General features: G+C 51.9%; 2 protein-coding genes across 6 annotated transcripts; one reads left to right on the top strand and one right to left on the bottom strand.

Moving 5' to 3' along the window:
• Positions 1 to 126: 126 nt before the first annotated feature.
• Positions 127 to 19206, bottom strand: LUC7L (LUC7 like). Of its 5 annotated transcripts, none has more exons than XM_064725841.1 (11): positions 18961 to 19167; positions 18308 to 18378; positions 17123 to 17217; positions 12336 to 12434; positions 11536 to 11646; positions 10765 to 10908; positions 10243 to 10419; positions 9459 to 9547; positions 5133 to 5162; positions 3869 to 4033; positions 127 to 1608 (listed from the first exon to the last, which is right to left on the bottom strand). In XM_064725841.1, exons 4-11 carry the CDS (start codon positions 12429 to 12431, stop codon positions 1467 to 1469), a joined length of 954 nt encoding a protein of 317 aa, XP_064581911.1. In that variant the 5' UTR covers positions 12432 to 12434; positions 17123 to 17217; positions 18308 to 18378; positions 18961 to 19167; the 3' UTR covers positions 127 to 1466. The 5 variants fall into 5 exon arrangements, with proteins under 5 accessions (XP_064581911.1, XP_064581908.1, XP_064581910.1 ...); XM_064725838.1 differs by lacking the exon at positions 18308 to 18378 and adding an exon at positions 2802 to 2863 and having other exon boundaries at positions 18961 to 19158; XM_064725840.1 differs by lacking the exon at positions 18961 to 19167 and adding an exon at positions 17939 to 18027 and having other exon boundaries at positions 18308 to 18367.
• Positions 19207 to 22597: 3391 nt separating this feature from the next.
• Positions 22598 to 25036, top strand: PERCC1 (proline and glutamate rich with coiled coil 1). The gene is made up of 2 exons (XM_064725501.1): positions 22598 to 22644; positions 24300 to 25036. Exon 2 carries the CDS (start codon positions 24332 to 24334, stop codon positions 25028 to 25030), a length of 699 nt encoding a protein of 232 aa, XP_064581571.1. The 5' UTR covers positions 22598 to 22644; positions 24300 to 24331; the 3' UTR covers positions 25031 to 25036.
• The last annotated feature ends 469 nt before the right edge of the window (positions 25037 to 25505 follow it).

Raw genomic sequence — 25505 nt, 5'->3', positions numbered from 1 at the left:
GCCGGAGGTGACGTCACCGCGCAGGGCGCGCTTCCGCTCGGTGCGGCGGGGCTCGGCCCGGTTCGGTTCGGTTCGGGCGGCGGCGCGGGCGGAGAGCCCGCAAGAACGAGTCCGGGCAGCAGCGGGAGCCACAAACACAGATCTTTAATGCGCTCAGACCGCGGGAGAACAGCACGGGCACGTACAGGCACCCCGAGCGCGCGCCCGCCGCCCCCCGCGCCCCACACGGAGGTTACAAAAACAACACGTGAAACCGCGGAATTCATCGTAAAAACGGACAGGGAAGGGGGGCATGCACTAGGGACCGACACCGGGGCAGCACCGCGGCGGAACCGGAGCCGCGTTCGGGGGGAGGCAGAGAATGGAGGGAGGGGAGCGCCGGCCGGAGCCCGGCCCTGGGAACGGCAATTAGCGGCGGTAATGAACCGCGCTAACGAGCAGCTGCCCGGCTCCGGCCTCGCCGGGTGACAGCGGCTGCGCTCGCACCGATCCCACAAAATGCCGGGCCCGGGGTCGCGGCTGGGGCTGGCACTGCCCTCGTGGGGAACAAGCCGAGGTGCAATCAGCGAGTGACAACGGCAGCGGCTCCCAGGGCGTGGGGACGCGGCCGGTGCCGCTCTCCCGGGAGGGACACGGGCTCCAGCCCCGGTCACCTCGGCACATTCTGCCTGACTGGCCTGGAACACAGCAACGCCCTGGGCTGCAGGGCAGAAAGCCCCGCGGGCAGCTCTGGCTGCAGAGAGCACAGGACAGAGGCAGAGGAGCTGTGGCTGTGCCTCCCTAGAGATGACAGCAGCCAGGTTCCCACTGCTCTGCTCACACCAACTCAGCTATCTGAACTGTAAAGGTACCAAAACCAGAGTTAAGCCCAGCTTAGAAACATGGTTCAGCTCATCTGGTCATCCTCAATGACAAACAGCTTTCAGAATAGATCAGGGCCAAATTTTATCTTTTTTGCCTTAGCTGGGCAAGTGAGGCAACTCTCAAGTGCTGGAGACATAAAAATGAGATGGCTAAGTACTAAAAGGAAGAAAAAAAAAAGAAATCTGATTTTTTTTTTAACATATATAAACAGAAGGAAAAAATATAATTGAGAACCAGTGCTACTGGTGTGCTCACAGAGGATCAGGAGGGAATTTTGGAAAGGGCTGAAGCGTTACAAAGGTCAGGGCAGCTCAGGGCTCCAGGCACAGCGTGGCCCTGACCGCTGAGTCAGGACAAACACGGGGTGTCCACACTGGCCTGGACTGAAAACCATCCATCCAGATTTATTTATTCCTACTAAAACAAAATCCTGTTAAACAGTACGTAACTCTTGTGTCTCTACAAACTCACAGCTATCTGCCAAACAATAAAAATCCCAAACTACAAAAGATGAGTTGTATTCAGTAAATATAAATGGGAAATTTAGGCTTTGTGTAGAATGTTTATCAGACTATTTACAGTGCAACACAGATCGTTTGAGTTCAGATCTCGCCAGCTTCTCTCTCTTCTGACCTCTTGGAACGAGATTTGCCATTTGTGCTCTCGTGCCTCCTCTCAGAAGAGCTCTTCTCTTTCCTCTCTCTGTCTCGGGACTTTTCTCTTGAAGATCGATCTCTAGAAGATCTGCAGTACAAAGCAAACCATCGCTATCAGCTTCACAGTAAACACTGTCAACTCCCCACCGAGCAGAACTTTCCCTGGCAGGGCTGTGGGATGCAGGTTCCCTACAGGAACGTGCCTGGCTGCTGTGCCACGGGGAGAGGGTCCCCCATGAGAGCAGCTCTGGGCCCTCTGTGAGGTTTCCATGCACAGCACAGCCTTTGTTCCTCCTTCCTCTGAGTGATCCTTTCAAGCTGTTGCCACAGGAGCTCTCTCAGGTCTTCCCTGTGCCCCTCATTATTTTTCTGGGCCATCCTGAGATGCCTACAATTTTTTCCTCATCTCTGACTCAGCTCATTTCATGGCTTCCAGAGCAGTTTTTCATTATGCCCTAAGCTCTGGCTTTCTGCTCAATTGCTTTAAATACCAGCTGGATTCTTTGCTGGCTCAGCCCTGGGCTTCTCACTTTGCTGGCTCTGGCAGCATCCTGGGTTCAAAGTCAGGAAGGTACAGATTTATATTCCCAGCCCACAGCACAGCTTTTCACAGCCACAGATTTTCAGCAGCGCTTCCCTGTGTCAGCCCACGCAGAATTAAACAGGAGGCTCACATTAGGTCTAATCTGAAAGGCTGTTTCTTGTGAGATTCCTGCCAGCTCAGGGAATAGCAGGATTCAAAAGGAGCTGACCCTGAGGGAGCTCAGCAGAAGCTCCTACATTTTACTTCAAGGCTCAGTACACAGGGTTTTTTACAGTCACAACTGAAGGTACCTTAGAGGTTCCACTTTCATTCTTGTTGATTTTAAGGTTTGAAAATACTGCAAAATTGATACATCAGAACCAACAGCCATTTCATTTTCATTAAACTGTGTCATTTAACATCAGTCTGTCTGATGACATTCCCTCTCTACCTTTTCCACAACAATGCCTGCTGCCTGCAGACCTCCTACCCTGAGCTCTCCACATCCTGTGACATTCTCCATTTCCTTCAGCAAGTGAGAGCTCAGCCCAGCAGAACCTGAGGGCAGAGTTCATCAACCCTCTTTCAGGAAACAGGGTTTTTGCTGCTTGTTCTCTTGTTTTCGTTTGTTTTCTTAGACTGATCCTGGCCTGTCCCCAGCTCTGAGCAGTTTTGTGCAGGTGTGTGAGCTGGCCAATCCCCCTGCAGTCTCATGGGCTGGTTTGGATGTGTTCAGGGGTTCCGAAGTAATCCCTTACCTGCTCTTTAGTAATAGTTATTACAGGATCTTCCTCACTTCCTAATTGTCCAAACTTCTTTTCTTTATTTTTCATGTTCAAGACAGATTTAAAAAAGCACTTTAGTATCTCAGCCATTGGAGAATCAACAGTATTTACAACCCCCCTCAATTATTAACAGACTTATTTTTCAGACCATTATTTCCCTCCCATTCACCAGGTGTCTTTAAAAGAAAAGCTGTTCTCACCCCTTAGCTAAACTGACACAAGACACACAACAGTAGGTTTGTTTCTAGAATTATACTTCTAGAATTGTACTTGCTGGTACCTAATCAGGTGACAGGGCTCAAGCACTCCCCTATTAAGCAGGAGGCTTTAAAAAAATCCAGATGTAACCTCAGCAAGCACCTGGAGGCAGACCTGCTCCTGGGCTTAGAAGGGTTGTAAGGGAACACAGTGATTCCAGTCAATTTTTCTAATACCCTACACACACTTGCCTCATCCTTCCTCCAACACAGAGGCTGTTTTGCTGAATTTCAGAAAGACTTAAAGCCCTTCTCTGGACTATAGTGCTTCTCCTCAGAGACAGAAGAATGGCACACTCCTCCTGTATTTCTTTTTCAGGAGGAAAAAGTGCTGATTCCTAAAGAATTCTGTCTCTCTCAAGCAGCCTTCTAACAGAAGACTGCCCCCAGATCTCAAATCATAGACTCCTTCCCAATGCCAGCACTGAGAGAAGGAATCTGGGAGGCAGAAAATAACTACAGAAATGTAATATCCAAACTGCCTCTCAGGCACTTGGCTTCTACAGGCCCAGGAAGCTCAGCTAGCTGAGGGTGCTGCTTCCCATCCAAGGAGCATCTCGAGGCTCAGCACTGCAAACCAGGGAACCTGTTCTATCTCCTAGACTCTCCTCTCAGCTGGGATCCTGCTGTACAGCCGAGACCCCTGGGGAATCCTGCTTTGGCCCAGGAGCTGGCACAGGCCGGCACAGCTGCTCTGGAGAACCCTGCTCACTCTATGGGTCAGGGAGGTCACTGTGAGCCAAGGACTCCCCTTTGCAGAAGCACCCAGTGTGGAATACCTACTTGTGTTTTGAGCTCCTGTCTCTGGAGCCCCGGCGGTGCCCTCTGCTGTGGCTGCGGGAGCGGCTCCGGTGGCGCCGGTGTCGGTCCCGGGAGCGCGAGCGCGACTTCCGCCGCTCCCGGGAGGCTGATCTGGAGCGTCTCCGCCTCCGCTCGCGGGACCGGGATCTGCAGGGAACACACACGGGCTCAGGGCCTCACACCTGCGCCCTCAGGGCCTCACGCCTGCGCCCTCAGGGCCTTACATATGTACCTCAGCTTCCTCACACCTGCACCCTCAGGGCCTCATACCTGCGCCCTCAGGGCCTTACATATGTACCTCAGCTTCCTCACACCTGCACCCTCAGGGCCTCACGCCTGCGCCCTCAGGGCCTCACGCCTGCGCCCTCAGGGCCTCACGCCTGCGCCCTCAGGGCCTCACGCCTGCGCCCTCAGCTGCCTCACCTCTGCCCCCTCAGCCGCCTCTCAGCCTCTCCTGAGTAACAAATACCCAGAGCATCGACTCAGTCCAGCCTCTGCCGTCGACATCCCTGCCCACACCCACACAGTGGGCAGCTGCCTCCTCCTGGGCCTTGTGCTACCAAGAGAATGCCATGGGTTACTCAGTTTGTTGGAAGCTTATAGAAAAAGCTCCCACCGTTATTGTAAGCATGTGGCAAGGGACAGAGCACAGCTTACAACCTGCATTGCTCACAAGTGAGGCCAAAGGAAATGGCCTGTGATATTACCATAACCCTAAGAGAATCTTCCTTGTGAATGTCCTGCACTTTAAAAGCAGATTTATTCCACCCTGCTTTAAAAATAAGAAAGATGCCAAAGCAGTAGGCAGGGAAATCTCCAGGTCCATTATCACAGAGCGTGTTGCCATAGCATTAAGGCAAGCTCTTCCCAGAGATGTGGGGGTTTTAATCTCAAATCTCTGTATTTTCACATCTGAGGTATCATATATACAACAGATACTTCAGACATTACAGTCATGGGAGTGTATCAGGTATTTATGAAAAGAGGCTTCAGGGACATCCACGGGCTCACACTGGAGCACAGAGCCCATCCTGGCCGGGCTACTCAGCCCCTGATCTACAGCCCCAGGAGCCACCCCAAGCTGAGCAGCACCAGGGAGCTGCCCAAACTGCACTTCCCATCTCTTCCAGGGAGCAAACCTGACACTGAGGCACTGAGTGAACTCTACTGGTGAGACCCAGGAAAAACCTCAGCTAGAGAGAAACACAACCAGGCATTTGGAAGAAGTGCAGAACAGGGTACTCACCTTCGACGATCTCTATTTCTTGATCCAGACCTAGAAAAGAGAGGAGAGTTAAGTGAGAAAAACTATGATAGAGCCAGTGGGTTTTCAGGAGGAAAATTCATCCATCCTGGCAGCTCTTCACAGGAATAATCAATACCTCAAGTGATATATTATTAAAAAAAAAAAAAAAAGCTTGCAAATAAAACATTTTGTTAGCTTCAATTTTAGGAACAAGAATTTGTCAAAAACAGGAAAACATTAATTTCTGCACACTGCGCTTCCTGTCACTACAGAAAAGTCTAGAAATCAGATACTATTAATAAAGCACCCCAATGAACCTTTCCAACTAATTTTCTGTGGATATTTGTTACTATTTACTCCCTGCAGTCTAACACCAGCTGGATCAACTCTGACATTTTCGAGAAGTGCCACTCTCAATCAGAAAGACATCTGCCAGTTTTCTGATTTTGGTTCCTTTGAGGAAGTTGCATGCTAAAGGGGTTTGAATAAAAAAACCAGTCTTTTCTCACTCCTTGTATTTGTTTACCAAACATTAGAAGAAATTTGCAACAATTTGTTTTTCCTTTTTGGGAAAGATAACTAGGAAAAAAGAGGGGACACAGCCACAAGAGAAGAACTATTACTGACAAGTGACAGAGATAAACTGAAAATCCTTAGAAAGCACTTGAGAAGAATAATCCAGGCCTTGCTCTCCTTTCTCACATTCCACGAGCTTCAGAGCTCATGTGTGGCACTCTGAGCTTACTGCTGTCAGCATTAGCTCCTGACAGTTTGTAAATAACAACGGCAGAATTCTTTCAGCTTCAGCAGCACCATTACTCAGCACCACTTAAAATACCTCTGCACATGGAGGCTCCACCCTCCCTCTTCCTCTGTGGCCACATTTCAGAGCCAGATGAACATCACACGCTGTCTGAACAGTCTTGTTTTGCTTTAATTAAGAAGTGGCTCCTCTCCCTGTTTAGTGACTCAGAGTCTCACTCCTGTAACTGCTCCCCACTGCACAGACTCACACACAGGTTCAATTTACACCCCACAGAGCTGCTCTGGCACTCTGACATGAAAGCTACACACAGACAAGAATTTAAGAAGCAACAGAGAAGCATCTGTTTTAATAACATAATTTAAAACCATGCCTGGATAAGACAAGATTAAGAAAATCTATGTGCACTGACATTTCTTCAGTGAAATAGGATTGTTCAGTCATGGTACAAAGTTAAAAAAGCCCCCAAATTTAGAAGGGAATTCAGGTAAGGACTGTAAACAAAGTGGAGCTGAACTTGGAGTCTACACACATGACCAGCTGAAGGAGAAGCTGATAAAGCTGGAGAGCAAGGCAGTAACCACACACCTCCATTCCCAGTAACAACAGAACCTGACACAGCAGCAGGACCTCCTGGAGGCACCTGGCAGGCAGCTGGATTCTTCTGGTGGTTGTAATTACTCCAAGTTCTTACTGTTCTTTTTCCTCCTGATCACTTTATTGTGAACCACCAGTGCACACATCCACAAAAGCCCTTCCACATCCCCTGAAAAGCCTGGCTGCCTTTTCATGCAAGCAGGGATATGCACAAAAACATCTGATAATCACTCCCTAGAACCAAACTTCAGCATTCAGGAAGTATCCAAGAGAACAGCATTGTCCTTACTAGCCTGATCATTGTACAGCAGGACACAAAGAAGATTGGTGTCTATAAGAGCAAGAGAACTGAGCAAGTCTATTTTATTTATTTTTTCCTCTCTTTTTGTCCCTGTATCACAGAAACTTTCTGCTGAGTTTCATAACCTGTCTTTTGTCCAGCTTAACACAAAGGAAATCCATGTGGCACCTCCACCAGTCTTGTTTGCTGGTGTTCTGTGGGAGCAAACACTGAGGTCTGCACTCCCAGCATGCCACTTCTGCACAGAATTCCAGCCTCAAGAGATTACTGAGTACCCAACAGCCACCAGGAATATCACACAAGACTTGTGTTTATTACCACTAGGGTGGAATCCAGTTCACTCATTCCTATGTGCAATCACAGCTTACTGACAAATTAATTAATTAATTGAGATGCAGAGTTTGACAAGGGAATGCACAGGTTTGCAGGGATGCCACAGTGCCTGTCAATAAAGACTCCTAAAGTCAAGCCATACTCTTCCTCCTACTGAAGTAACACCATGAAGGTGCTGTATAGGAGCTGACAAGAAGAGTTCTGAAGGAAACATGTTTCCTGCAGTTCCTTAAAGTACCAAGCTCTGGATAAGAGAGGCTGGCTGGAAGGTGGTAGACATCACCAATTAGTTTTTGATGGAAAAATGCCTCTGTGAGCATGGTGTGCACAGCTCCCAGCAGGTAAGTGACCAAGAAATCTGGACTAACCTCAGCTCTGACACTGAGTGTCCACTGGGAGAGCCACTGTCCTCCCTCAGGTCAAGTTCTCATTGTGGAGAGGCAATTGATTTGACCTCTTCCTTATGGCATTCCTGACTCCTTAACAAGCTTTCCTGTGGAGCACACAGGTGCCTCTGCACAGAGCCAGAGCAAAGGCCACAGTCTCTGAGTACTGTCACATATGGAAACAGCAAGAACTCAGACTTTAGGCCAGCTCCATGCAGTTCTTAGAGCTTTCCTATTTTAAGCCTTATATAAACATTCCAAAGCAGCTTTCAAAGCCCCTCATCAGATGCATCCACATATGCACTACCTGTGAACTCTAGAGGCTCTTCAGCTCTCAAGAACTGAGGGCTTGAGGTTTTTTGTTCTAAAAACCACTAAAACAAAACCACAGCCACACCACAGGAGGAAGAAAACCAGCATTTTGAGAAGATGTGGATCAACAAAGAGATCCAGAGGGTTCTTCCTTAACAACTCTGTTGAGCAATTTTTACAGAGAAATGACCTCCAGGAAGAAGAGGCACCATGGAGACAAACTGAGTCCATTTTAGGCAGAGTCCTGCTGTGGGTCTGCCATGAAGCAGCTGCATGAGAAGACACTTCCCGTTTCACTTCCTCCCCTCTGACCACAGCAGCAGCAACAGCAGTCCCTTCTGATTAACTCCTGCACTGAAAAGCTACTGCCTGATCCTGCAGCTCCCAAACTCAACTGCATTACAGTTGCATGGGTAACAGAAAGTTGTGAGGCTGTCCATGAAGTGCTGCAGTTCCACAGAAAGCTGTAGCATGAACTGCTCCTTCAAAACACATCAGGAAATCCCCAGAGAAAATCCACATTAACACCCTAACTGGAGTTATGCATAACATGTATAAAATTATGTGGATAATGAGTAACAGTTTGGGGCTCCCATCTTTATAATAAACAAAAATGACCATGCTGGTATTTGTCAGCAATTCCAGCAGTGTATAGCCAGAGCCAGCATCATCTTAGAGTACACTGCAGTTATAAATCTCATATTCCTCAGACAAAGTCACTCTTCAGCTGACTCTGAGTTTCAAAAATAGCTCTGCACAGGCAGCAAGGTTGGGGTCTTTTTGATGCAAGAAGTACACGAGGAGAAACACACAAGGTAAACAAGCAGGGAAATGCTGTGACAATCAGAACAGCATTCCTGCCCAGCCACCTCCTCTGCCTGAGCCCTGCAAATAACCACCCTCCCCACACCAGGCTGCTAGCTGAGCTGCTTACACACAAGTTGCCACTTCAGTTTAAGTACAGAAGAAATTGTTTGTCCAGTTCAGCTAGCAAGATGCAGAAGAGCTTGTCCTGAGAAAACCAATCAGAAAACCAGCCCCTCCCACTGCTCAGGAATTACAGACATCTGAGCAGAAGGTGACACATAGCTACAAGCACCAGAAGCAGCCACTCCTTGGGATCCCTCAGCTTCCTTAGGAAATGCTTGCCAGAACACCTCACTGATTGTAGGAAAGTTACATGCAGTCCATTATTGGCACATGGACACCAGCCTGTTGTCACCTCCAAGTCTCCAAGCAGTGAGGAGGGCTGTCCAGGGAATTCCTGCCCTTTGAGCAAGCCTAGTCCTCACTCATCTTAAACTTTCCCACTCAGGTGCTCTGGATGAGGGTATTTTATCCAGATTCAGATTCCCTAAGACAGGGATTAGGCCAATATAAGCCTCAGGACTACAGGGAACTCCCACCTTTCAGACACATAGGGGAGATCAAAATACATGTACAATCACTCTAAGATGGAGGAGTGGAGGATTTGTGCATTGTTTTAATCTTTAACTGAATCCCAAGATGCTCACACAGCATCTGGAGCACATCCAACAGCCACTCCAGAAGCAGATGCTGAACTCCTGCAGTGCTCATGTACAAGGAATCAGACATTTCTAAACTTTACAGGCCAGGTCCCAGGTCCCACTCACCGTCTGCCCATCCTCTCCTCTCGTTCTCTCTCCTCTCTCCGTCTCAAACGATCCTGGTTTCTCTTCTCTTGCTTTTCTGCCACTGTTTTCTAGGGGGAAAAAACAAACCCACATCATATTTCAGCCATGCAGTAACAGCCATTATTTACAGCCACACAGTAACAGGTCAGATCTGCAGGAGACCATTCCAGTAGCAAGACAAAGAACCATTGCACTGCATTTTATGTGCTGAGTTAAGACCTCTGTCAAGGTTCTCATTTTTCTCAGTTGAGGCACCGACCTCAATGGACTGTGAGTGAGGCACAGGAATCACAACTCTGACTCAGCTAAAGGTCTCTGTTTGCAAGCAAAGCCAGTACCACAACCCATTATGAATAATTTCAGAAAACTCCTAATGGCTTCAGCTAGTCAAGATCTGTTCACTGACAGAACCATGTGAAACTTCAGTTCAAACATTTCATTAAGAAGTTTTAAAGTCAAAAAAATACCCAGAGTAACAAATTTCTGTCATGTTAATAAGAATTACTGTACCAAAACTCAAAGGAATAAATTATAGCAGTGCTGTGGTTTGACTGATTCTGAGGGTACATATTTAGTTACCCAGAAAAGAGAGAACAGAACCCAAGACAAGGCTAAACAAAGCTCTGTTTGATGCTTTAGGAATTCTGCAGTTGGAAATTTCTGAGCTTTTACAAGCCCTCTGCAAAGAATTCTGTATTAATTTAATAGAAGTGTTCAAGGTCTTCAGAACTACAAAGGGGTGGTTTAAAACAGAGAGGATTACCCTCAGCTGATCCAGTTTCTCACGAATCTGAATGAAACCCAAGTGTAATTTGCCTCCAAAGTGGTCAGCAAGACGCCGGTCGTTGTCATGGAGACCCAGATATGCTGAACAGACTTCACACACACGCAGCTTCTGCTGCTGGAAACTGGATGCAGGCATTGAATTTCGGTATTCTTCCTACAGGGAGGCAAGAAAACCCACACAAATGTCAGGGAGACACAACCCTCCAGGGAAACCCCTGCAAAGAATTGCTTTGAAGAATCAAAACCCACCCTCACACAAAGGAGGTGCCACACAAATGCTTTGTGGGCACAGCTAACCCAAAATCTATCCCTGCAAGGGATTGGTGACCAAATATTTCAGAGCATGAAACCCTCCCTGCACTAGATAAAAGTTTCTAAAAATCATTTCATCCACCACACCACACTGGCCACCTGTTTGCTGGCACATGGCTGGAACTGAAAAGGAGGTGTGAGGCAGAAAGCACCACCCAGCCAACCCACAGGAGAGCCAGCACTGTACCTCTGCCTCTTTCTTTTTTGCCCGGACTTTCTCCACTTCCATCAGGATCTTCTGAGACTCATCAACATTTCCTTCAGCTCCCAGCTGCTCTGCTTTAGCTAGGAGTTTTCCAATATCTTCATTCAGCTCATGGACTTTCTCTGCCTGAAGAGAATAGTTAGTTTTTAGTAAGATAAAAATGTGATAAAGCTTGCAGGAGAACTTTTCATTTTTTTTAAAGAAATACTGTGTTGAAGAAAAGAAATCTGTTGTTGGAAGATGACCATGAATCTCCAAAAGTTTTCAACAAAAGGGACTGGTGGACGAATGTCAACAGAGTCACAGACATGTGGCAAAAAGAGAAACTGGATGTGGAGAGATCATGATCTGCCAGTCATTTCTGGCTTACAGGTGAGCATAGAGGCCACAAAATCAGCTTCAGAAATGTCTTGTATTGGCCCAATTAGGTGAGTTTCCAAAAAGGAAACTCCATGAGCATTTGTTAAATGAAACAAAAATCAGGGGATGATGGACTTACTATTCTAAATTATTATGGTAACATTTCACAGCACAGGGAAGAAATCAATATGCTTTATTTCCATTCTAAAGCAATCTCTCTTAGAGTCCTTGGTGCTCTTTGCCTCCAGAATGGCCAGAGCAGCCATTTGGGGAGGATGGCTGGAATCCCCAAATCCTCTGTGGAGCCTTACTCCCCACTATCACTGGTGTCAGAGAGAGCCCCAGTGCTCCCAGTGAGACTTTCAGAAGCAATGCCCAGTGAGAGGCCAATACCTTTGCAGACACTTCAGCACTGATCTCCTCCTGTGTCTCAGCCAGGCGTTTCTTGGCCAGTTCTGTTCTCCTGTCACACTCTGCAATGAAGGATTCCAGGTGATCCATGGCCTGCATGATCAGACAAAGAATTATGAATGAAGCTGCTCTCTGTGCCAGATGTAGCTTTGACAGCCAACAGCTGCAATCCTGTATAATGCACAAACAACCTCAAGAATTGATGCTTTGAGAAAAAAACAAATGACATTTTGCAGAACAAGTTACATTTGACCCCTGCCCTGTAAACCTGACCCAGTTCCTTTATTCTGACACATCAACATTGCTTTGCACTGGAACTTCCTTCCTATGCAGGAGCAACAGGCACAAAGACAAAAGCACTGGAATAACATGAAAGGGAAAGACAGAATTGTGCTTCCCCTTGATCTGTTCCACCACAGAAAGGTGAAATGAAAGCTAAATCTGACAAAAGTTAAACTACTGAACAGAAGGTTTTTAATGTTAAATCTCTTTGTGGGACAGGGCAGCAGGTTACAAGAACCTGGTACAGAGCAGCAGCTGTGGGATCCAAGGAATGCCAGGAGCCTCCCAGCTCCCTGGGCTAATGGGGTGGCAAAGGCCATAATTAATTCTGCATTCTCCAGTCAGCAGCCAGGCTGACATTCAGGAAGGGGCTGCACATTCTGGACAGGTAACACATCAAGCAACATGATGTACTGAAATGGCCACTGAGTTCTACTGTTCAGCCCAGCAACTTAAAGAAGCAGTTTCCCCAAAAGTAACTAAAATTTCTTCATACTTACATCCAGCTCAAAAAACAGGTCTCTCTCTTTACTTGCAATCTCATAATCTGCTCTCAGAGCCAAGTCATGGATCTTTGTACATTCTCCCAGGTCCATTCTCTGTTAGAAGAAAAAGGAGAACCCACATAAGAACCCTCCAAGCAGCAGATGTCTCTTGCCAACTGCATCATATCAAAATAAAGTATTTTCAGAAAAGCAGCTTTCTCTTAACCTCTCGGTACCAGAACCACAAGAACCACATGCTTGCCAGAACTTGTTTTGTGATCCTGGAGCCACAGCCCAGGAAAACACACTGCAGCCTGTTTAAAGCTCCTCTGGAAATGCACATCTGTGTCAGGATGAGCCCAAGGAACATATGGCACAACAAATTGTGGGACACACACAGAATGCTCCCTACCAACAACAAAAGGACTTAAAAGGATTAAGGGCTACAGCCAGCAGCAATGCACAAGCCCACACTCAGCAACAACAGACAGTGTTAATTCCACAGCCAGACCCTTCCCACATCCAGCTGCAGCCTGGAATTTGAAAACCTGCCCAGCAAAGCAAAGTCCAACATATAAGCCCATTTAATGAGAGATTTAAGAGCATCTCCCTTCCCAGAAAGCTGCCCTTCCCTCCCACTGCACTCCACTATTTGAATTTGTTATTGTTTCTCCCATCTAGCAGTTAGTAGCCACATGAACCCAAGTCAATTATGCTCAAGACATGGAAGCTGCATTTCAACATTATCAATTTGTAACAAAGAACCTTCCCCTTACTCCTAAAGTAGAAAATGACATTTTGAAAGCCAAAATAATAAAAGCCCTAATTGTGAGCCACTGTAGGAATGGCAGGTACATGTCATTGCATGAAGGAACATCCCAAATCACCACCCTCTTCTCTCACTGTCACCACCAGTCCCCAGGAGCCCAAACCTCAACATGCACAACAGGGGTCAGCTCAGTGAACTGCAGAGAAAGCTGAGCTGGGATAACTCTGAATCCCTGTGGAATATCACAAACTAAAGCTGGGGATGCTCACATGAAACAGTACACTCAGAGAGCAGTGTTAAGAATGAAGCAAAGCAACTAAAGCAAACTCTACCAGTTTATGCTCAGGTTTTCAGCAGGTGCCTATTACTGGCACCTAAATTTTTATTCTTCTAAAAAAAGAAAAAAAAAATCCAGATGACTTGCTGCTATTTAGCTTTCCTCATTTTGCTCAGATTTACCAGAACCAGGAGGCCACAGAGGCTACAGGCCACAGAAACAGACACTGCATCCAGAATACTCCTGCTGAGCTCTCTAATGATAGAAATGTAATGCCTGCAAAAAAAGCACTTTGGTACTTTTAGAGCCTGATCATTCTCAACTTCAGGCAAGCCACTTCAAAGAATGCTAGAGAGTTCCTGTTATTTTACCACAAAAATAACTTTCTATGATGTGACACATCTTTCATTCTTCTGGTCATGCTACTGAGATCACTTTCCAAGATAGGGAGAAAATAATGGTATTGGATGTGATTGTCACACATTATAAATATTCTTATCTGAGCCAATAACCCCACTTCAGAGAAGGGGCTCTCACCACTTTGGAACAGCCAATGCTTGTTCTGAAGCTCCCAATTCCTCTCCCTGCTTGTTAACAAATCCCTAAACTTTCCTCAGGGAAGAACATTCAGTTCTCACTAGTTTATAAACCTCAAATCTTCCTCCACACCCTCTGAGATGCTCAAGTGCAAGGAGACTTCCACAGGTGTTGCTCACTCGGGGCAGGACCATCAGCCCTCTGCCTCAAAGCCTCCCCTCATGCCAAGGAGGGCTCACAGAACACTCACCCTTTCCACAGAGCCCACAACCTGCTCCACTCAACACTGGGGGGTTTAAAACACAGCTATGTGAGACAGGCAGAGCCTGAGCAAAGATTGAACTCCACATACACACAAAGACTGAAGACATTTAGATGTCACTGATAATTAGTCCTGCTCACATTTGCTGAGAAATTCACATTCTGAGGGATCTCTGATGATTTCCACTGAACTGGCAACTCACCACAAAATGAAATTTCCACAAAGATGCTTTAACAGTGATCAGAGATGCAGAGTTTCATCCAAGTGAAAAAGGAAAGCACCGACCCCTCCCCTCTCAACCCACAAAAACATTTCTAGAACCTACAGATTTCAACTCATATTCTCCAGTAGGGTACACAATTAATTCCCTGGATGTCATTTCCAGGGTATGTTCAGTCTGGGCAGCTTTGAGGCTCATCTGTCCACCTCTTAGTGGAGCTGAAATTCAGGAGAATTGCCAGCTGATGCCATCTCTCAATGTGCTACAACACTTTCACTGACAGAAATACACTCACCATGAGCTGCATGGAGAACTCAGCACTCACCACAAAGGATGTGGATGCAAAGGTAACAGCCCATGGGCTCACTAAACCAACTTCTGCTCTCCCAGAATGTTCCTCCTTACCCACAGAGACCAAAGAGAACCACTGTAGGTTATTTAGTGGCAAGTTTAGACAAATTTCTGAGGCCAAAAAGAGAATAATCACAGGAACAAACCAAGTTAAAATAACAACTCTTACAATCAGTGACATTCGTACACCTAAACAAAGCAAACATCACCAGGCCTCCTGCAGCCCTCAGGAATATTCCAGAGCTTTGTTAACAGTCTGGACTCCTTTTCTTACTCTGCACCTGAAGGTCAGTGAGTAGGAGTCCATCACATTTCACTGAGCACAGCTCCCCAAGGGATCAGCTTCCTGCTGCCTTCAATCAGTTCCCACTAAGGAATATCTGCACACATCGAGGATGCAGCAGCAACAATGCCTTAGGGGAGGGCACAACACAGCAAGCACAGAAGGCCAAGAGCATCTGTTGGAAGTTTCCAAAAGGTCCTGATTTCTGCAGTAACACACCCAGAGATGGGTTACACCCCACCCAGCTGAGACAGATTCACCCATACAGCTCTTCCCTAGCAGAGCACTGGAAGTGCCATTGAAGCTGCCTGGGATCACGAGGGAGCTGCACATTCCAGCTCAGTTTCACTCTGTACTGGCAGCAGGGACAGCTGAAATGCTCTTCCTGTTCTGGACATCACATGTTCTTTCAACACAGATCTGCAGCACCAACACTTGCTCTGGCCCCCAGGAACCTGCTGGGAGAGGGGCAGAGCTCCACACCCACCTCAGGGCCACCACACCACCCTGAGTGAGCCACAAGATCCCTTGGGCAGGAGCAGCCTTTCTTCCTGCTCCTGCAGCTTCTGAGCACAAACCCCACAGTGAGAGGGAAAGGACAACTCAATCAGGACAAGTGACAACAAAAGCAGAAGAAACCAATTCCTCAAGGTGCTTCTCTGTCCCAGGAGACTCAGAACCCACCTGAAACACTTCAGACTTCCTGCATGCTTTGGCACCAGCTCATACACATCACTTATGCTGAACCAGCCCTTCAACTCCCCATTTACCCTCTTTCTGAAAACCTGCCAGAAGAGGCAGAAGGCAGCCTTCATCTTCAAAACACCCTTTGGGCCCAAAAAACTGTGTCAAAAAACACACCCTGACCACAGTGACCTCTACAAAGGATGGAAGTTTAAAATTCTCAAATGGAGGTGAAGTAACACAGAGGCTGATGGAACAATCACTGCAAAACACATCTGAGCTTCAAATGAATTCTAAAAAACAGAGCTACAGAGATTGGTATTCAGCTTTTCAAATCTTATTCTGCAAAGGAGCTACTGAGAAGCTAAAGTCTGAGTGCTCAGAGCAGAGGCAGCTTTTGGTAGAGCTCCTACCAGTGCTGCCACACTGCTGCTATGGTGGTGACACCAGAGGGGCAGCAGCACCAGCCCTCCCTTTGCTGGGGACCCACTGTGCCCAGCCAGCTCCCCAGGGAGCAGCAGGAAGGGCTGCAAACAACCACAGCACCTTCCAACAATCTGGTTTAAATGGACAGACACTGAATTGCCACAGCATTTCATGCAAACAGCAAGGGCAAAGATGGATTTCAAACATCCACATTCACCTCCATCCTGTGCCTGCTGCACAGTGATGGTGACAAAAGACACAGTTTTCTTTCCAAAGTCAGGCTGCAGCTTTCATCTGGGAGCCTCAAGTGAACACTTCCTTCACAAGAGCTCACTGCTAAAAGCCCACATCACCTTCTGCTCTCAGAGGTAGCTCATGAGCCAAACCTTTGAACACTGGCCAGCCCTGTTCCCACAGAGGGAACAGCAAAGGAGCTGAGGGAACTGTTTGAAAGCAGTGGGGCAGAGTGACACAAATCCCAAAGCAGCTCAAACAACCAACACTGAGCCAGAGATGTGACCTGCCACCACCATCACAGTAACAATAGAAAAGCTGCTCTTCCATCAGGGCTGGGGAGAGGAGACTGACAATCTCCAAGGATTTGTGCAGGAAACCCTTGCTAACCTGAAGATGCAGCAGTGAACCAGGGCAGCACCCAGCTACAGCCTTGGAACCACCATGGGACAAGGTGCAAGCTCTGACTACCTCAAACTGCTAAAACAGAAATAATTTTGCAATTTCTCACGGGATTGTAAAAGAAAAAGCATTTCAGGTGAATTCTGAGAACTCCTGGTTTGGTTTTTTATCTGTTTGGGGTTTTTTTTTGAGAAGTGAGAGCAGTTCCATACAAGATCACAGGAAGTGGAACTAGGATTGTGCCTGCTCTCTGGGCACAGAAACCTGATCTCTCCTAGAAGTCACCCACCCTGCACAGACAAGAGCTGTACCAACACCCTCCTCAGCAGAACCCCTCATCCCAGAGGACACACTTACTGTTCCAGCCAGGATATCGTGGGGACAGCAATCCAGCAGGTGGCTCTTGCACACACGGTCGTCTGTGAACTTCACCCTTTGTCTGGTTTCATCTCCTGCAATTCATGTGTGGTTTAAATAAGGAGACATTAGAACACCAGGAGAACACAGGCATCAGCATGAACATTTCACCTCTATATGCAGATTAAAATATTTGGTGCTCCTGCTCCCCAAAATTACTCAAAAAAATAAAAAAAAAAAAGCTTAGAGGGTAACAGGATATTCTGGAACACTTATAATTGGCAACAAACACTACTTTAGCATTTATTCACCCAGGACACCATGTTAAACACAGTGCTGGCGAGCCAAGCAATGTCCAAGGCCTGTCATCCACATAAAGCAGCAGCACAGCCAGAGGAGAAAAGGAGACAGACAGGCTGGCTCCCAGCCAAAACCTGGTTATTTTCTCCACCCTTTCTTTTTCTTACTGTGAAAAAAGGGCAGGAGATATCAAACCCCACGCTAGCAGATCACAAAACAGGGCTGTGCTGGGCAAAATTGACAGGAAAGGGCTCTTTGCTCAGGTGATAATTGAGCCATCATCAGTCCGTTTGTTTGGAACCCAGCTATGCAGGGTGTGCTCTCCCAGGCCCTGCAAGGAAGGAGCTGGCAGGTCCTGGCCTGGAACACACCACGTGCTGCCCACCCCCAGCCCACCCTCAGAGGACATTTTACACTCAGGAGCCACTTAAACGAGACAATATCAGAAAAGCAAAAAAATAAATAATAAAAAAAGAACAAAGTTAGTCAATACACACTGCGAGCTCCAACACATACTATACCCATCTGCATTCTTCAAGACCTCAGCTGCAGAATTTTATGCCCATTGTTGAAAAGTTTTAAAGGAAAAGCTTTCTTGCCCACACCTGCAGTAAGGAAGTCAGGGGAATGATACATAAAAGTAAAGGCAAAGTGGTAATGGTATGTGACAATTTTAAAGCTCATCTGTGCATATGACACAGGTATGTGTAATACTAAAGTATGAATATAGTTTAGGATTCACAAGCATCCAGGAATAATGTCGTGTCTACTGAAATTTTTTTAATTTTTTTTTTCTTTCTAAGCTACACTTTTAAAGTTACTTGTGAAAAAAAGCAAACACTTTTTTTTTTGTTATAACAGCTTTAAAAATTGGTTGTGACTCACGGCTCGATGAACATGAGGCTTTTCTGCAACTCCCTTGCAGATTGATGTAGGCAGGCAAAGATACACTGAACCTTTATAAATAAAATAGAGGGGCCACAATTGTTCAGTTTGTATGAAATAAAAATATGGGAAGCAATTCAATAGCAACTCAATACACAGAGAAAGAAAAGCACTTATTCACTTACGAAACAAAGTGCAAAGTGCCTGGACAGCCCTGTTAACGTGCCAAAGGGAATTTAAGTACCCAGCGAGTCGCAGAAGGGAGACACAAACCGCAGCGGGACCGTATTTTGCACGGGCTGTCACATTTCTCGTCCCGGACAGCACCGGGCGCTGCGGGCACACCTACCTACGCGCCTGCGGACGTGGGGCACGGAGCCGGCCCCGCGCCTGTCCGCGGCAGCGGGGCCCGGGGCGGCGGGGCGGCGCCGGCCGCTCTGTGGGGCCGGGGGCGCGGCGGGAGCTCCGCCGGCCGGGCGCGGACAGGCCCAGCCCGCCCCGCCGCCCCGAGGCCGCAGCCGGGAGGGCGGGAGCGGATCGCGCCGCAGGTCCGGAGCGGCGGCAGCAGCCGGGCCGGGCCGGGCCGGGCCTCGCGCGGTGAGGCGGCCGCCAGGCCGCGGCGTTTCCTGCAGGCCCCGCCCGCCCCTACTCACCGTCCCGGGCCGTGCCCATGAGCTGGTCCAGCAGGGCCCGCATCTGTGCCTGGGCCGACATGGCGGGGCCGGTCCGGAGGCGGCGGCTCCGACCGAGACCGGGACAGGGGCCTGGGGCGGCGACGGCTCAGCGGCCTCAGCAGCGGCGACGCGCGGCGAGCGCTGAGCGGAAGCGGCCCCGCCCTGCGCCGCGCTGCATGACGGGAAGGGTAGTCCGCCAGGGGGCGGGGTCGGACTGGGCGGTCTGATGGGCGTGGCCTGAGCGCGTGCAGATGTGACGTCAGGTGGGCGTGGTCAGACAGAAGGGGCAGTGACATCAGAGGGGCGCGGTCAGACGAAGCGGCGGTGATGTCACAGGGGCGTGGTCGGGCCGAGGGGCGTGGTCGGTCGGGGCAGCCCCACTACAGCCCCGACCCCGGCCCCGCCGCGGTGGAACCGGGCCCCAGCACCGCCATGGCAGCGGCCCGGGGTGGCCGGCCGTGGGCAGTAGCCAGGCTGCAGCGGCGCCCCGGGACAGGCTGGTGCCCGCCCGGAGCAGGCCCGGGCTGCGCTGGCTGCCGTCCTCAGCGCGCTGCGGCGGCTCGGGATCACCGTGGGGAATGCGTGGAGGGGAATGCGGGGAAAGGAGAGCCCCCGGGTGGGGGTGACAGGACACATGGCCGGGGCGGGCGGAAGCACCACGAGGCACGGTGGGCGCACGGACAAGGGGATGAGCCCCCGTGGCGACGGGCGCAGCCCGGAGAGGAGCGGGGACAGGACAGGACTGGACGGTCCGTGGCTGCTCCCCCAGCGCTGGAGGGAGGATGGGGCCGTGGTTTTGCAGGAGCTCGGGCTGCTGCTTGTGCTGCGTTCCCTGCCTGGCTTTGTCAGCTCCAGCTCGCACCACTCCCATGAGTTTTACCTCTTGTCTCTCCACCTTGAGCTCCCGGCTGCTCGATGGATACTCCCCGTGCCGGAGAAATCCCACCCATCTCTTTACTGGCACAAAGCTCCACAGGCAGCGAGGGTTAGAGCCGGAGCCCCGGTGCAGGATTTGACACAGCCGTGCCTGCTTTTCCCCAGCTTTGAAGCTCCGTTGGCTTTCCGGGAACGGCAGCGTGAGCCAGCCCCGGGCAGGGCTGTGCCGCCGCCCCGGTGCGACATCCCGGCTGAGCAGGATCAGAGCGGGGGGCTCTGCAGGCAAGAGACCCCTGCCCTGGGGAACAGGAGCTCCTCATGCCCGGCCCGGGCAAAGTTTGGAGCAGGGATGGCCACCCTGGGCACTGGAATGGGTGCAAAGCCACATGCCCAGTGGCATTGCCTCTCCCTGCTGCCCGCCCTTGGAGCGGTCCTGCTGAGCCTTGGGCGTTCCCTAAATGGGCCATTCCTTCCCACAGAGAGGGACACCCAATTCTGTGAGCCAGCAGCCAAGTCATGAGCTCCCCACACCTTGTCCCACACCTGGACCTGCTCGCCAGCATGGCCAGACCCTCCCGAGCTGCCCAAAGGGTCAGAGCAGCCCTTTCCTCCAGCCAGACTGACCCGAGGCTGTGGGAGCTTGTCGGAACTCAGTGCATCCCTCTGGGTGTCCAGAGTTCCTGGGACCCCCTGCCAGGGGGCTCAGAGACCCTGGCACAGAGCCCACAACACCTGTGGGTTTGATTATGACCCATGGAGCAAATTACCAGCTTTGTATGAGGACCTGAAAGCCACAGAAGTTTAAATAGTATAATAATAAAATTATCACAGGGTGAAAATGTAGATTTTAGGATTTTTGGAATGGGGGTTTTGGGAACAAGATGGAGGAACTTGGGCATGTCTAATCTTTCTTCTCCTTCTTCTTGGCCTCCATCTTCTGCTGTGATGCTGGCACATTGGGATTGGTTTAGAGTAGAAGTGCACTGTCTAACATAGGTGATAAGTATTAGAAAGTAATTGTAAATATGTTATATGTAGTTTGTAGTATAAAAAGACAACACCGCCTCGAGGGTGGTCAGAGTGCCTGTGGCTGCCCTGCTGAGCAGATCTCGGCTGGGCAGACAGAAAATTTAATAGATAAGAATTAATAAACAACTTCAAGACCGAAAACTGAAGAGCTCTGACTCGTTCTTCGGACGCGCGGGCTGAAACAGAGGCCTTCGCACATCTCAGGGCTGCAATTAACACAATTAACAACCAAGCTCCGAGAGGAGCTCTCCCCATCTCCTGCCCTGCCTGGGGCAGCAGAGGGAGCCGCCTCTCCCCGGGGATCTGGTGGCTGTCGGTAGCCGTGCCAAGCCGTGCCAGGGCCGAGCCGTGCCGGGCGGGTGGGTGACAATGGCTGACGGCAGGAGCAGCCCGAAGGGTGCCCGTGGTTGATCAGCTCCCACCCGCCGTGTTTGCCCAGCAGGGCCCGGGAGGCCGCAGCTCCCTCCCCGCTCCGCCGCTGGGAGCGTTTGGGGAGCTCAGCGGAGCCGGTGGCAGCCCTGTCCCCGCTGGGAGCCCCGGGGAGCGGGCGGGTGACAGCCCTGCCCAGGCTGGGACAGTGCCCTCGCCGGGGCTGCGCCCTGCCAGGAGCTGGGGACCCCTGTCAGCCCTGCAGGCACCTCAGAACACGGTGCTCAGAGCAGGGAGGGCTCCGAGGGAGCTGTGGTCACCCCCAAAACAGGAGAGCAGGGCAGCTCTGGGGCAGGGCTGTGGCTGTCCCCAAGCCCAGTGGCCAATGTCCCACTCCCTGAATGTCCCCAACACCTGTGACAGGGTCAGGTGCTGTGTCAGGCCCCTGCCATCCCTTCAGCAGTCAGGGGCAGGCTGTCCCCTGTCCTCTGGCCATCTTGTGTCCTGGTCACCGTGCATCCCCAGCCATCTGTGCCCCCTGGCCCTGTTCTGTGCTGCCCCAGATGTCCCTGCTGGCACATCCTGCTGCCAGGGCAGAAATGGCACCTGTGGCACAGCCTGTCTGTGACCTGAGCTGAGTGTCATTGTCCCTGTCCCCACAGGGGAGCCACGGGCCACAGCACAGGGTGAAAATGCTGTCACCCAGCTCTGTCCCTGCCATGGGGCTGGATCAGACACTCTCGACATGGCATATCCACCTTTGCATCCACAGGTTCCGAAACCCCTCTCAGGGCTGATCAGGGAGCCCAACATCCATCTCAAAGGGCACAAGGCTGGAGATGAGTGCTCTGAACCTGCACAAAGGTGCTGCAGCACCTGGGGTACCCCAGGAAAGGCTTTGCCCACTGCAGTGGCAGCCCCTGTTTGCAGAGGCATGGCTCGATACGCAGTGTGTTCTTCAGAAGATCCCTACTCCAGGAGTCAAAATAGCATGAAATTTAATTTTACGCCTATTTGACAAAGCTTGATTTCACCTCCAATCAGCAGGGAGATAAGAGCCCTCGGCACAAGTGTGCGGGCAGTTTGGCAGCTGGGGCTGCCGATTTAATAGGTGAATTTACAGGGACAACACTTGAAAATCCCCTGGCGAGTGAACCATTAAGGTGAGCCCTGCCTTCCGTCCCCGCGTCCCTCCCCGCGCCGCTCTCCCGTTGCTGGGTGCTAAAGCAAACCCCAGCTCTGTTTACCGAGTCTACTATTACAATACGGCTACCAAATATTTGCCAGCCGTCAGCTCGCTGCTCCGCTATAAATACTTCAGGCCCAGGTGGAGGGCCGGGCAGGGGGAGCGGCGCGGGAGCCTATGCATGGCCGGGCGGCAGCGCCAAGGTGAGTGCGGAGCCGCGCCGGGGATGCCCTCCCGTCCCGGGGCTCCTCCGGCCGAGGGGGCGGCAGGGCGGGCTGGGGTGGCCCCGCTGCCCCTCCTCACAGCCTGGAGGTGAGGCTGAGCCCCCACAGCCTCCCACAGCCCAGCCCCGGGGCAGCACCAGGGGTACCGGGATGGGGCAGCACAAAGAGGGACACGCAGAGATGGCAAGGGTGACCTTAGGCTGGGTGCAAGTCCTGGCACCGCGCTTGGTTCCCCAGGATTTGGTGCTGCTCTGAGACTCTCTCAGCATGGCCTGGGGTGTCCTGCAGCGAGGCAGGGCTGGGGACCCTTCAGCACAGGGAGCACAAGCTGCAAAGGGGCGACATCCAACTCAGGGAAAGCCAGCTGTGGTCAGAGCCCAGCAGGGCAGGGAGGCAGGCACGCTGTACCAGGCCTTTCCACAAAAACCTGGGCAGGAAAGAGAGGGCTGGGCACTGTCCCACAGAGCTCACAGGCACCAAGACAATGCACAGGGCCAGGGAGGGAAAAGGGCAGAAGGGTGGGACAGATGGACCATGTGCAGAGGCACAGCCTGTTTGCCACTCGCTCAGGGTTTGTGAGCCCAGAGGGGTGCAGGATGGTGCTGGGGTAACCCCATCACCGAATGGCAGCAGCCACCATCCCCCTGGGTGAGCTGAGGGAGATGACAGGGACCCTCTGCCAGCTGAGCAGGGCGGGCAGCAAGGGGCCTGAGACAGGACTCAGTCACCAGGAAAGCCAAGGGGCCATTGTATGGGCAGGGTATGGGGCTCAGGGGCCCTGAGCTGTGGGGTGGGTGCTCAGCCCCCATTCACCTCCATGCACAGCCCTGGGGTGAAGGGGAACATCCCTCTGCCCCACATCCCCACTGCCCTGCATCCCATGACCTGGTGTGGACACCCATGTCCCACAGGTCAGTGCAAACATCCTATGACTTAGGGACATTCCCATTGTCCCACACCCCATGGCTTGGTGGGGGACATCCCTGTTGCTTGATGTCCCAGGGTTCAGCTAAAATATCCCCACTGTCCCATGTCCCCTTTTAGGGGAATGCCATCTCTGCTCCTCCATGTCCCGCCACTCAGGGTTATGCTTCCATTGCCTCATATCCCATGCTTTGGTGGGGACACCCCTGCTGCCTGCTGTCCCTGGGCTGAGTGGGGCTGTCTCAGGGGGAATACCCCCATTGCCCCCTTTTTCCCAGCTTGGTGGGTACATCCCACACCCCATTATTTGTGCAGGGACCCTACATCCCTGCTGCCCTGTGGCCCCACCTTGGCCATGGTGTGGCACAGCACGGTCCCCTGGGCGGTGTGTCAGGGCTGGTACCAGGCTGTGTCACCCTGACCCCACTGTCCCTATGGCTTCACCTTGGCCATGGGTGGCACAGTACGGTTCTCTGGGCTCTCAGAGCTGGTGGCAGGCTGTGTCACCCTGACCCCGCTGTCCTATGGCTTCACCTTGGCCATGGGTGCACAGCACGTTCTCTGGGCTCTAGGGCTGGTACCAGGCTGTGTCACCCTGACCCTGCTGTCCCTGTGGCCTCACCTTAGCCATGGGTGGCACAGCACGGTTCTCTGGGCTCTCAGGGCTGGTGGCAGGCTGTGTCACCCTGACCCCGCTGTCCCCATCACAGGGTGACTCCCAGGGGTGCCTCTGAGCGCTGCCATGGCCGCGGGTGTCATCCAGCCCCTGGCCGAGCTGCGGCTGCCCTCGCCCTTCCCGCACGGCCTGCTGCTGCCCACGCACCCTGAGCCCGACTTCCCCGACCTCTCCGAGGAGGAGGAGGAAGAAGAAGAAGAGGAGGAAGAAGAAGAGGAGGAAGAGGAGGAGGACGTGGAAGCAGTGGGGGAGAGCGTGAGGCCGGAGCTGGCCGGAGTCTCCAGCACTGCCGAGACCACGCTGCGTCTCCTCAAGTTCTCGGAGCTCATCAGCTGCGACATCCAGCGCTACTTCGGGCGGCGGGGCCGGGAGGAGGCGGCCGGGAGCCGCCCGGTGCCCGCGGACTGCGGCTCGGCCCCGAGCGCTCCGGCCGTGCCCGAGGCCCCGCGGGGCGGCCCGGGGGCCGCGCACAGGCTGGGCCCGCTGACCGAGCTCTTCGAGTACGGCGTGCACCGCTGCCTGCCCGGCGGCCGGAGCCAGCGGCTGGAGAGGAAGTACGGCCACATCACCCCCATGCACCGCAGGAAGCTGCCGCCCTCCTTCTGGAAAGAGCCGGGCCCCGCCGGCCTGCTCCACAGCGGCACCCCCGACTTCAGCGACCTGCTGGCCACCTGGACCGTGGAGCCGGGGCCGGAGCCGGCGGGCGCGGGGCGGGAGCTGCTGGGCCGCCCGGGGCTGGAGGCAGAGCCCTTCGCGGGGCTGTGACCCCAGCGTGGCCCCGGTGCCGCCACGTGCCACCCGGTTAATGATAAACCCGGTGGCCCCAGTGCCAGCACCGGGGCGCTCGGAGCGGCCGGGCCGGAGCCGGTGATGGGACGAGTGAATAAATGACTCCCGCCAGGCAGCAGCGTTGTGGTGTCCTTTGCCACCCTGCTGCCAGGACAAAGGGTGGCTTGGCATGGCCTGGGGGCTGCTGGCAGCAGCGGGAGGAGCAGGGCAGGGAGGAGCAGGGCAGCGGTGCCGGCAGGAGCCAGCAGCCCGTGTTTACTCTGGGCCCAAGGCGGTGGATCCCAGCCCTTATCTCGGCCGCGCCAGGGCAAAGGGCGAGTGGGGCCTCATAAAGCACCCGGCTGTCAGCACACAGGGGGACCCAGCACTGCCCTGGGGGACCCACTGTGCCCTACAGCTCCCCTGCCCCAGAGCAGGGCCGGCTCATCTTCCCCACAGCCTGGTTGTTACC

The sequence above is a fragment of the Zonotrichia leucophrys genome, chromosome 14 (assembly GCF_028769735.1).
Source record: "Zonotrichia leucophrys gambelii isolate GWCS_2022_RI chromosome 14, RI_Zleu_2.0, whole genome shotgun sequence".
Taxonomy (NCBI): Eukaryota; Metazoa; Chordata; class Aves; order Passeriformes; family Passerellidae; genus Zonotrichia; species Zonotrichia leucophrys.
This window is presented reverse-complemented; position numbering and strand designations above follow the sequence as displayed.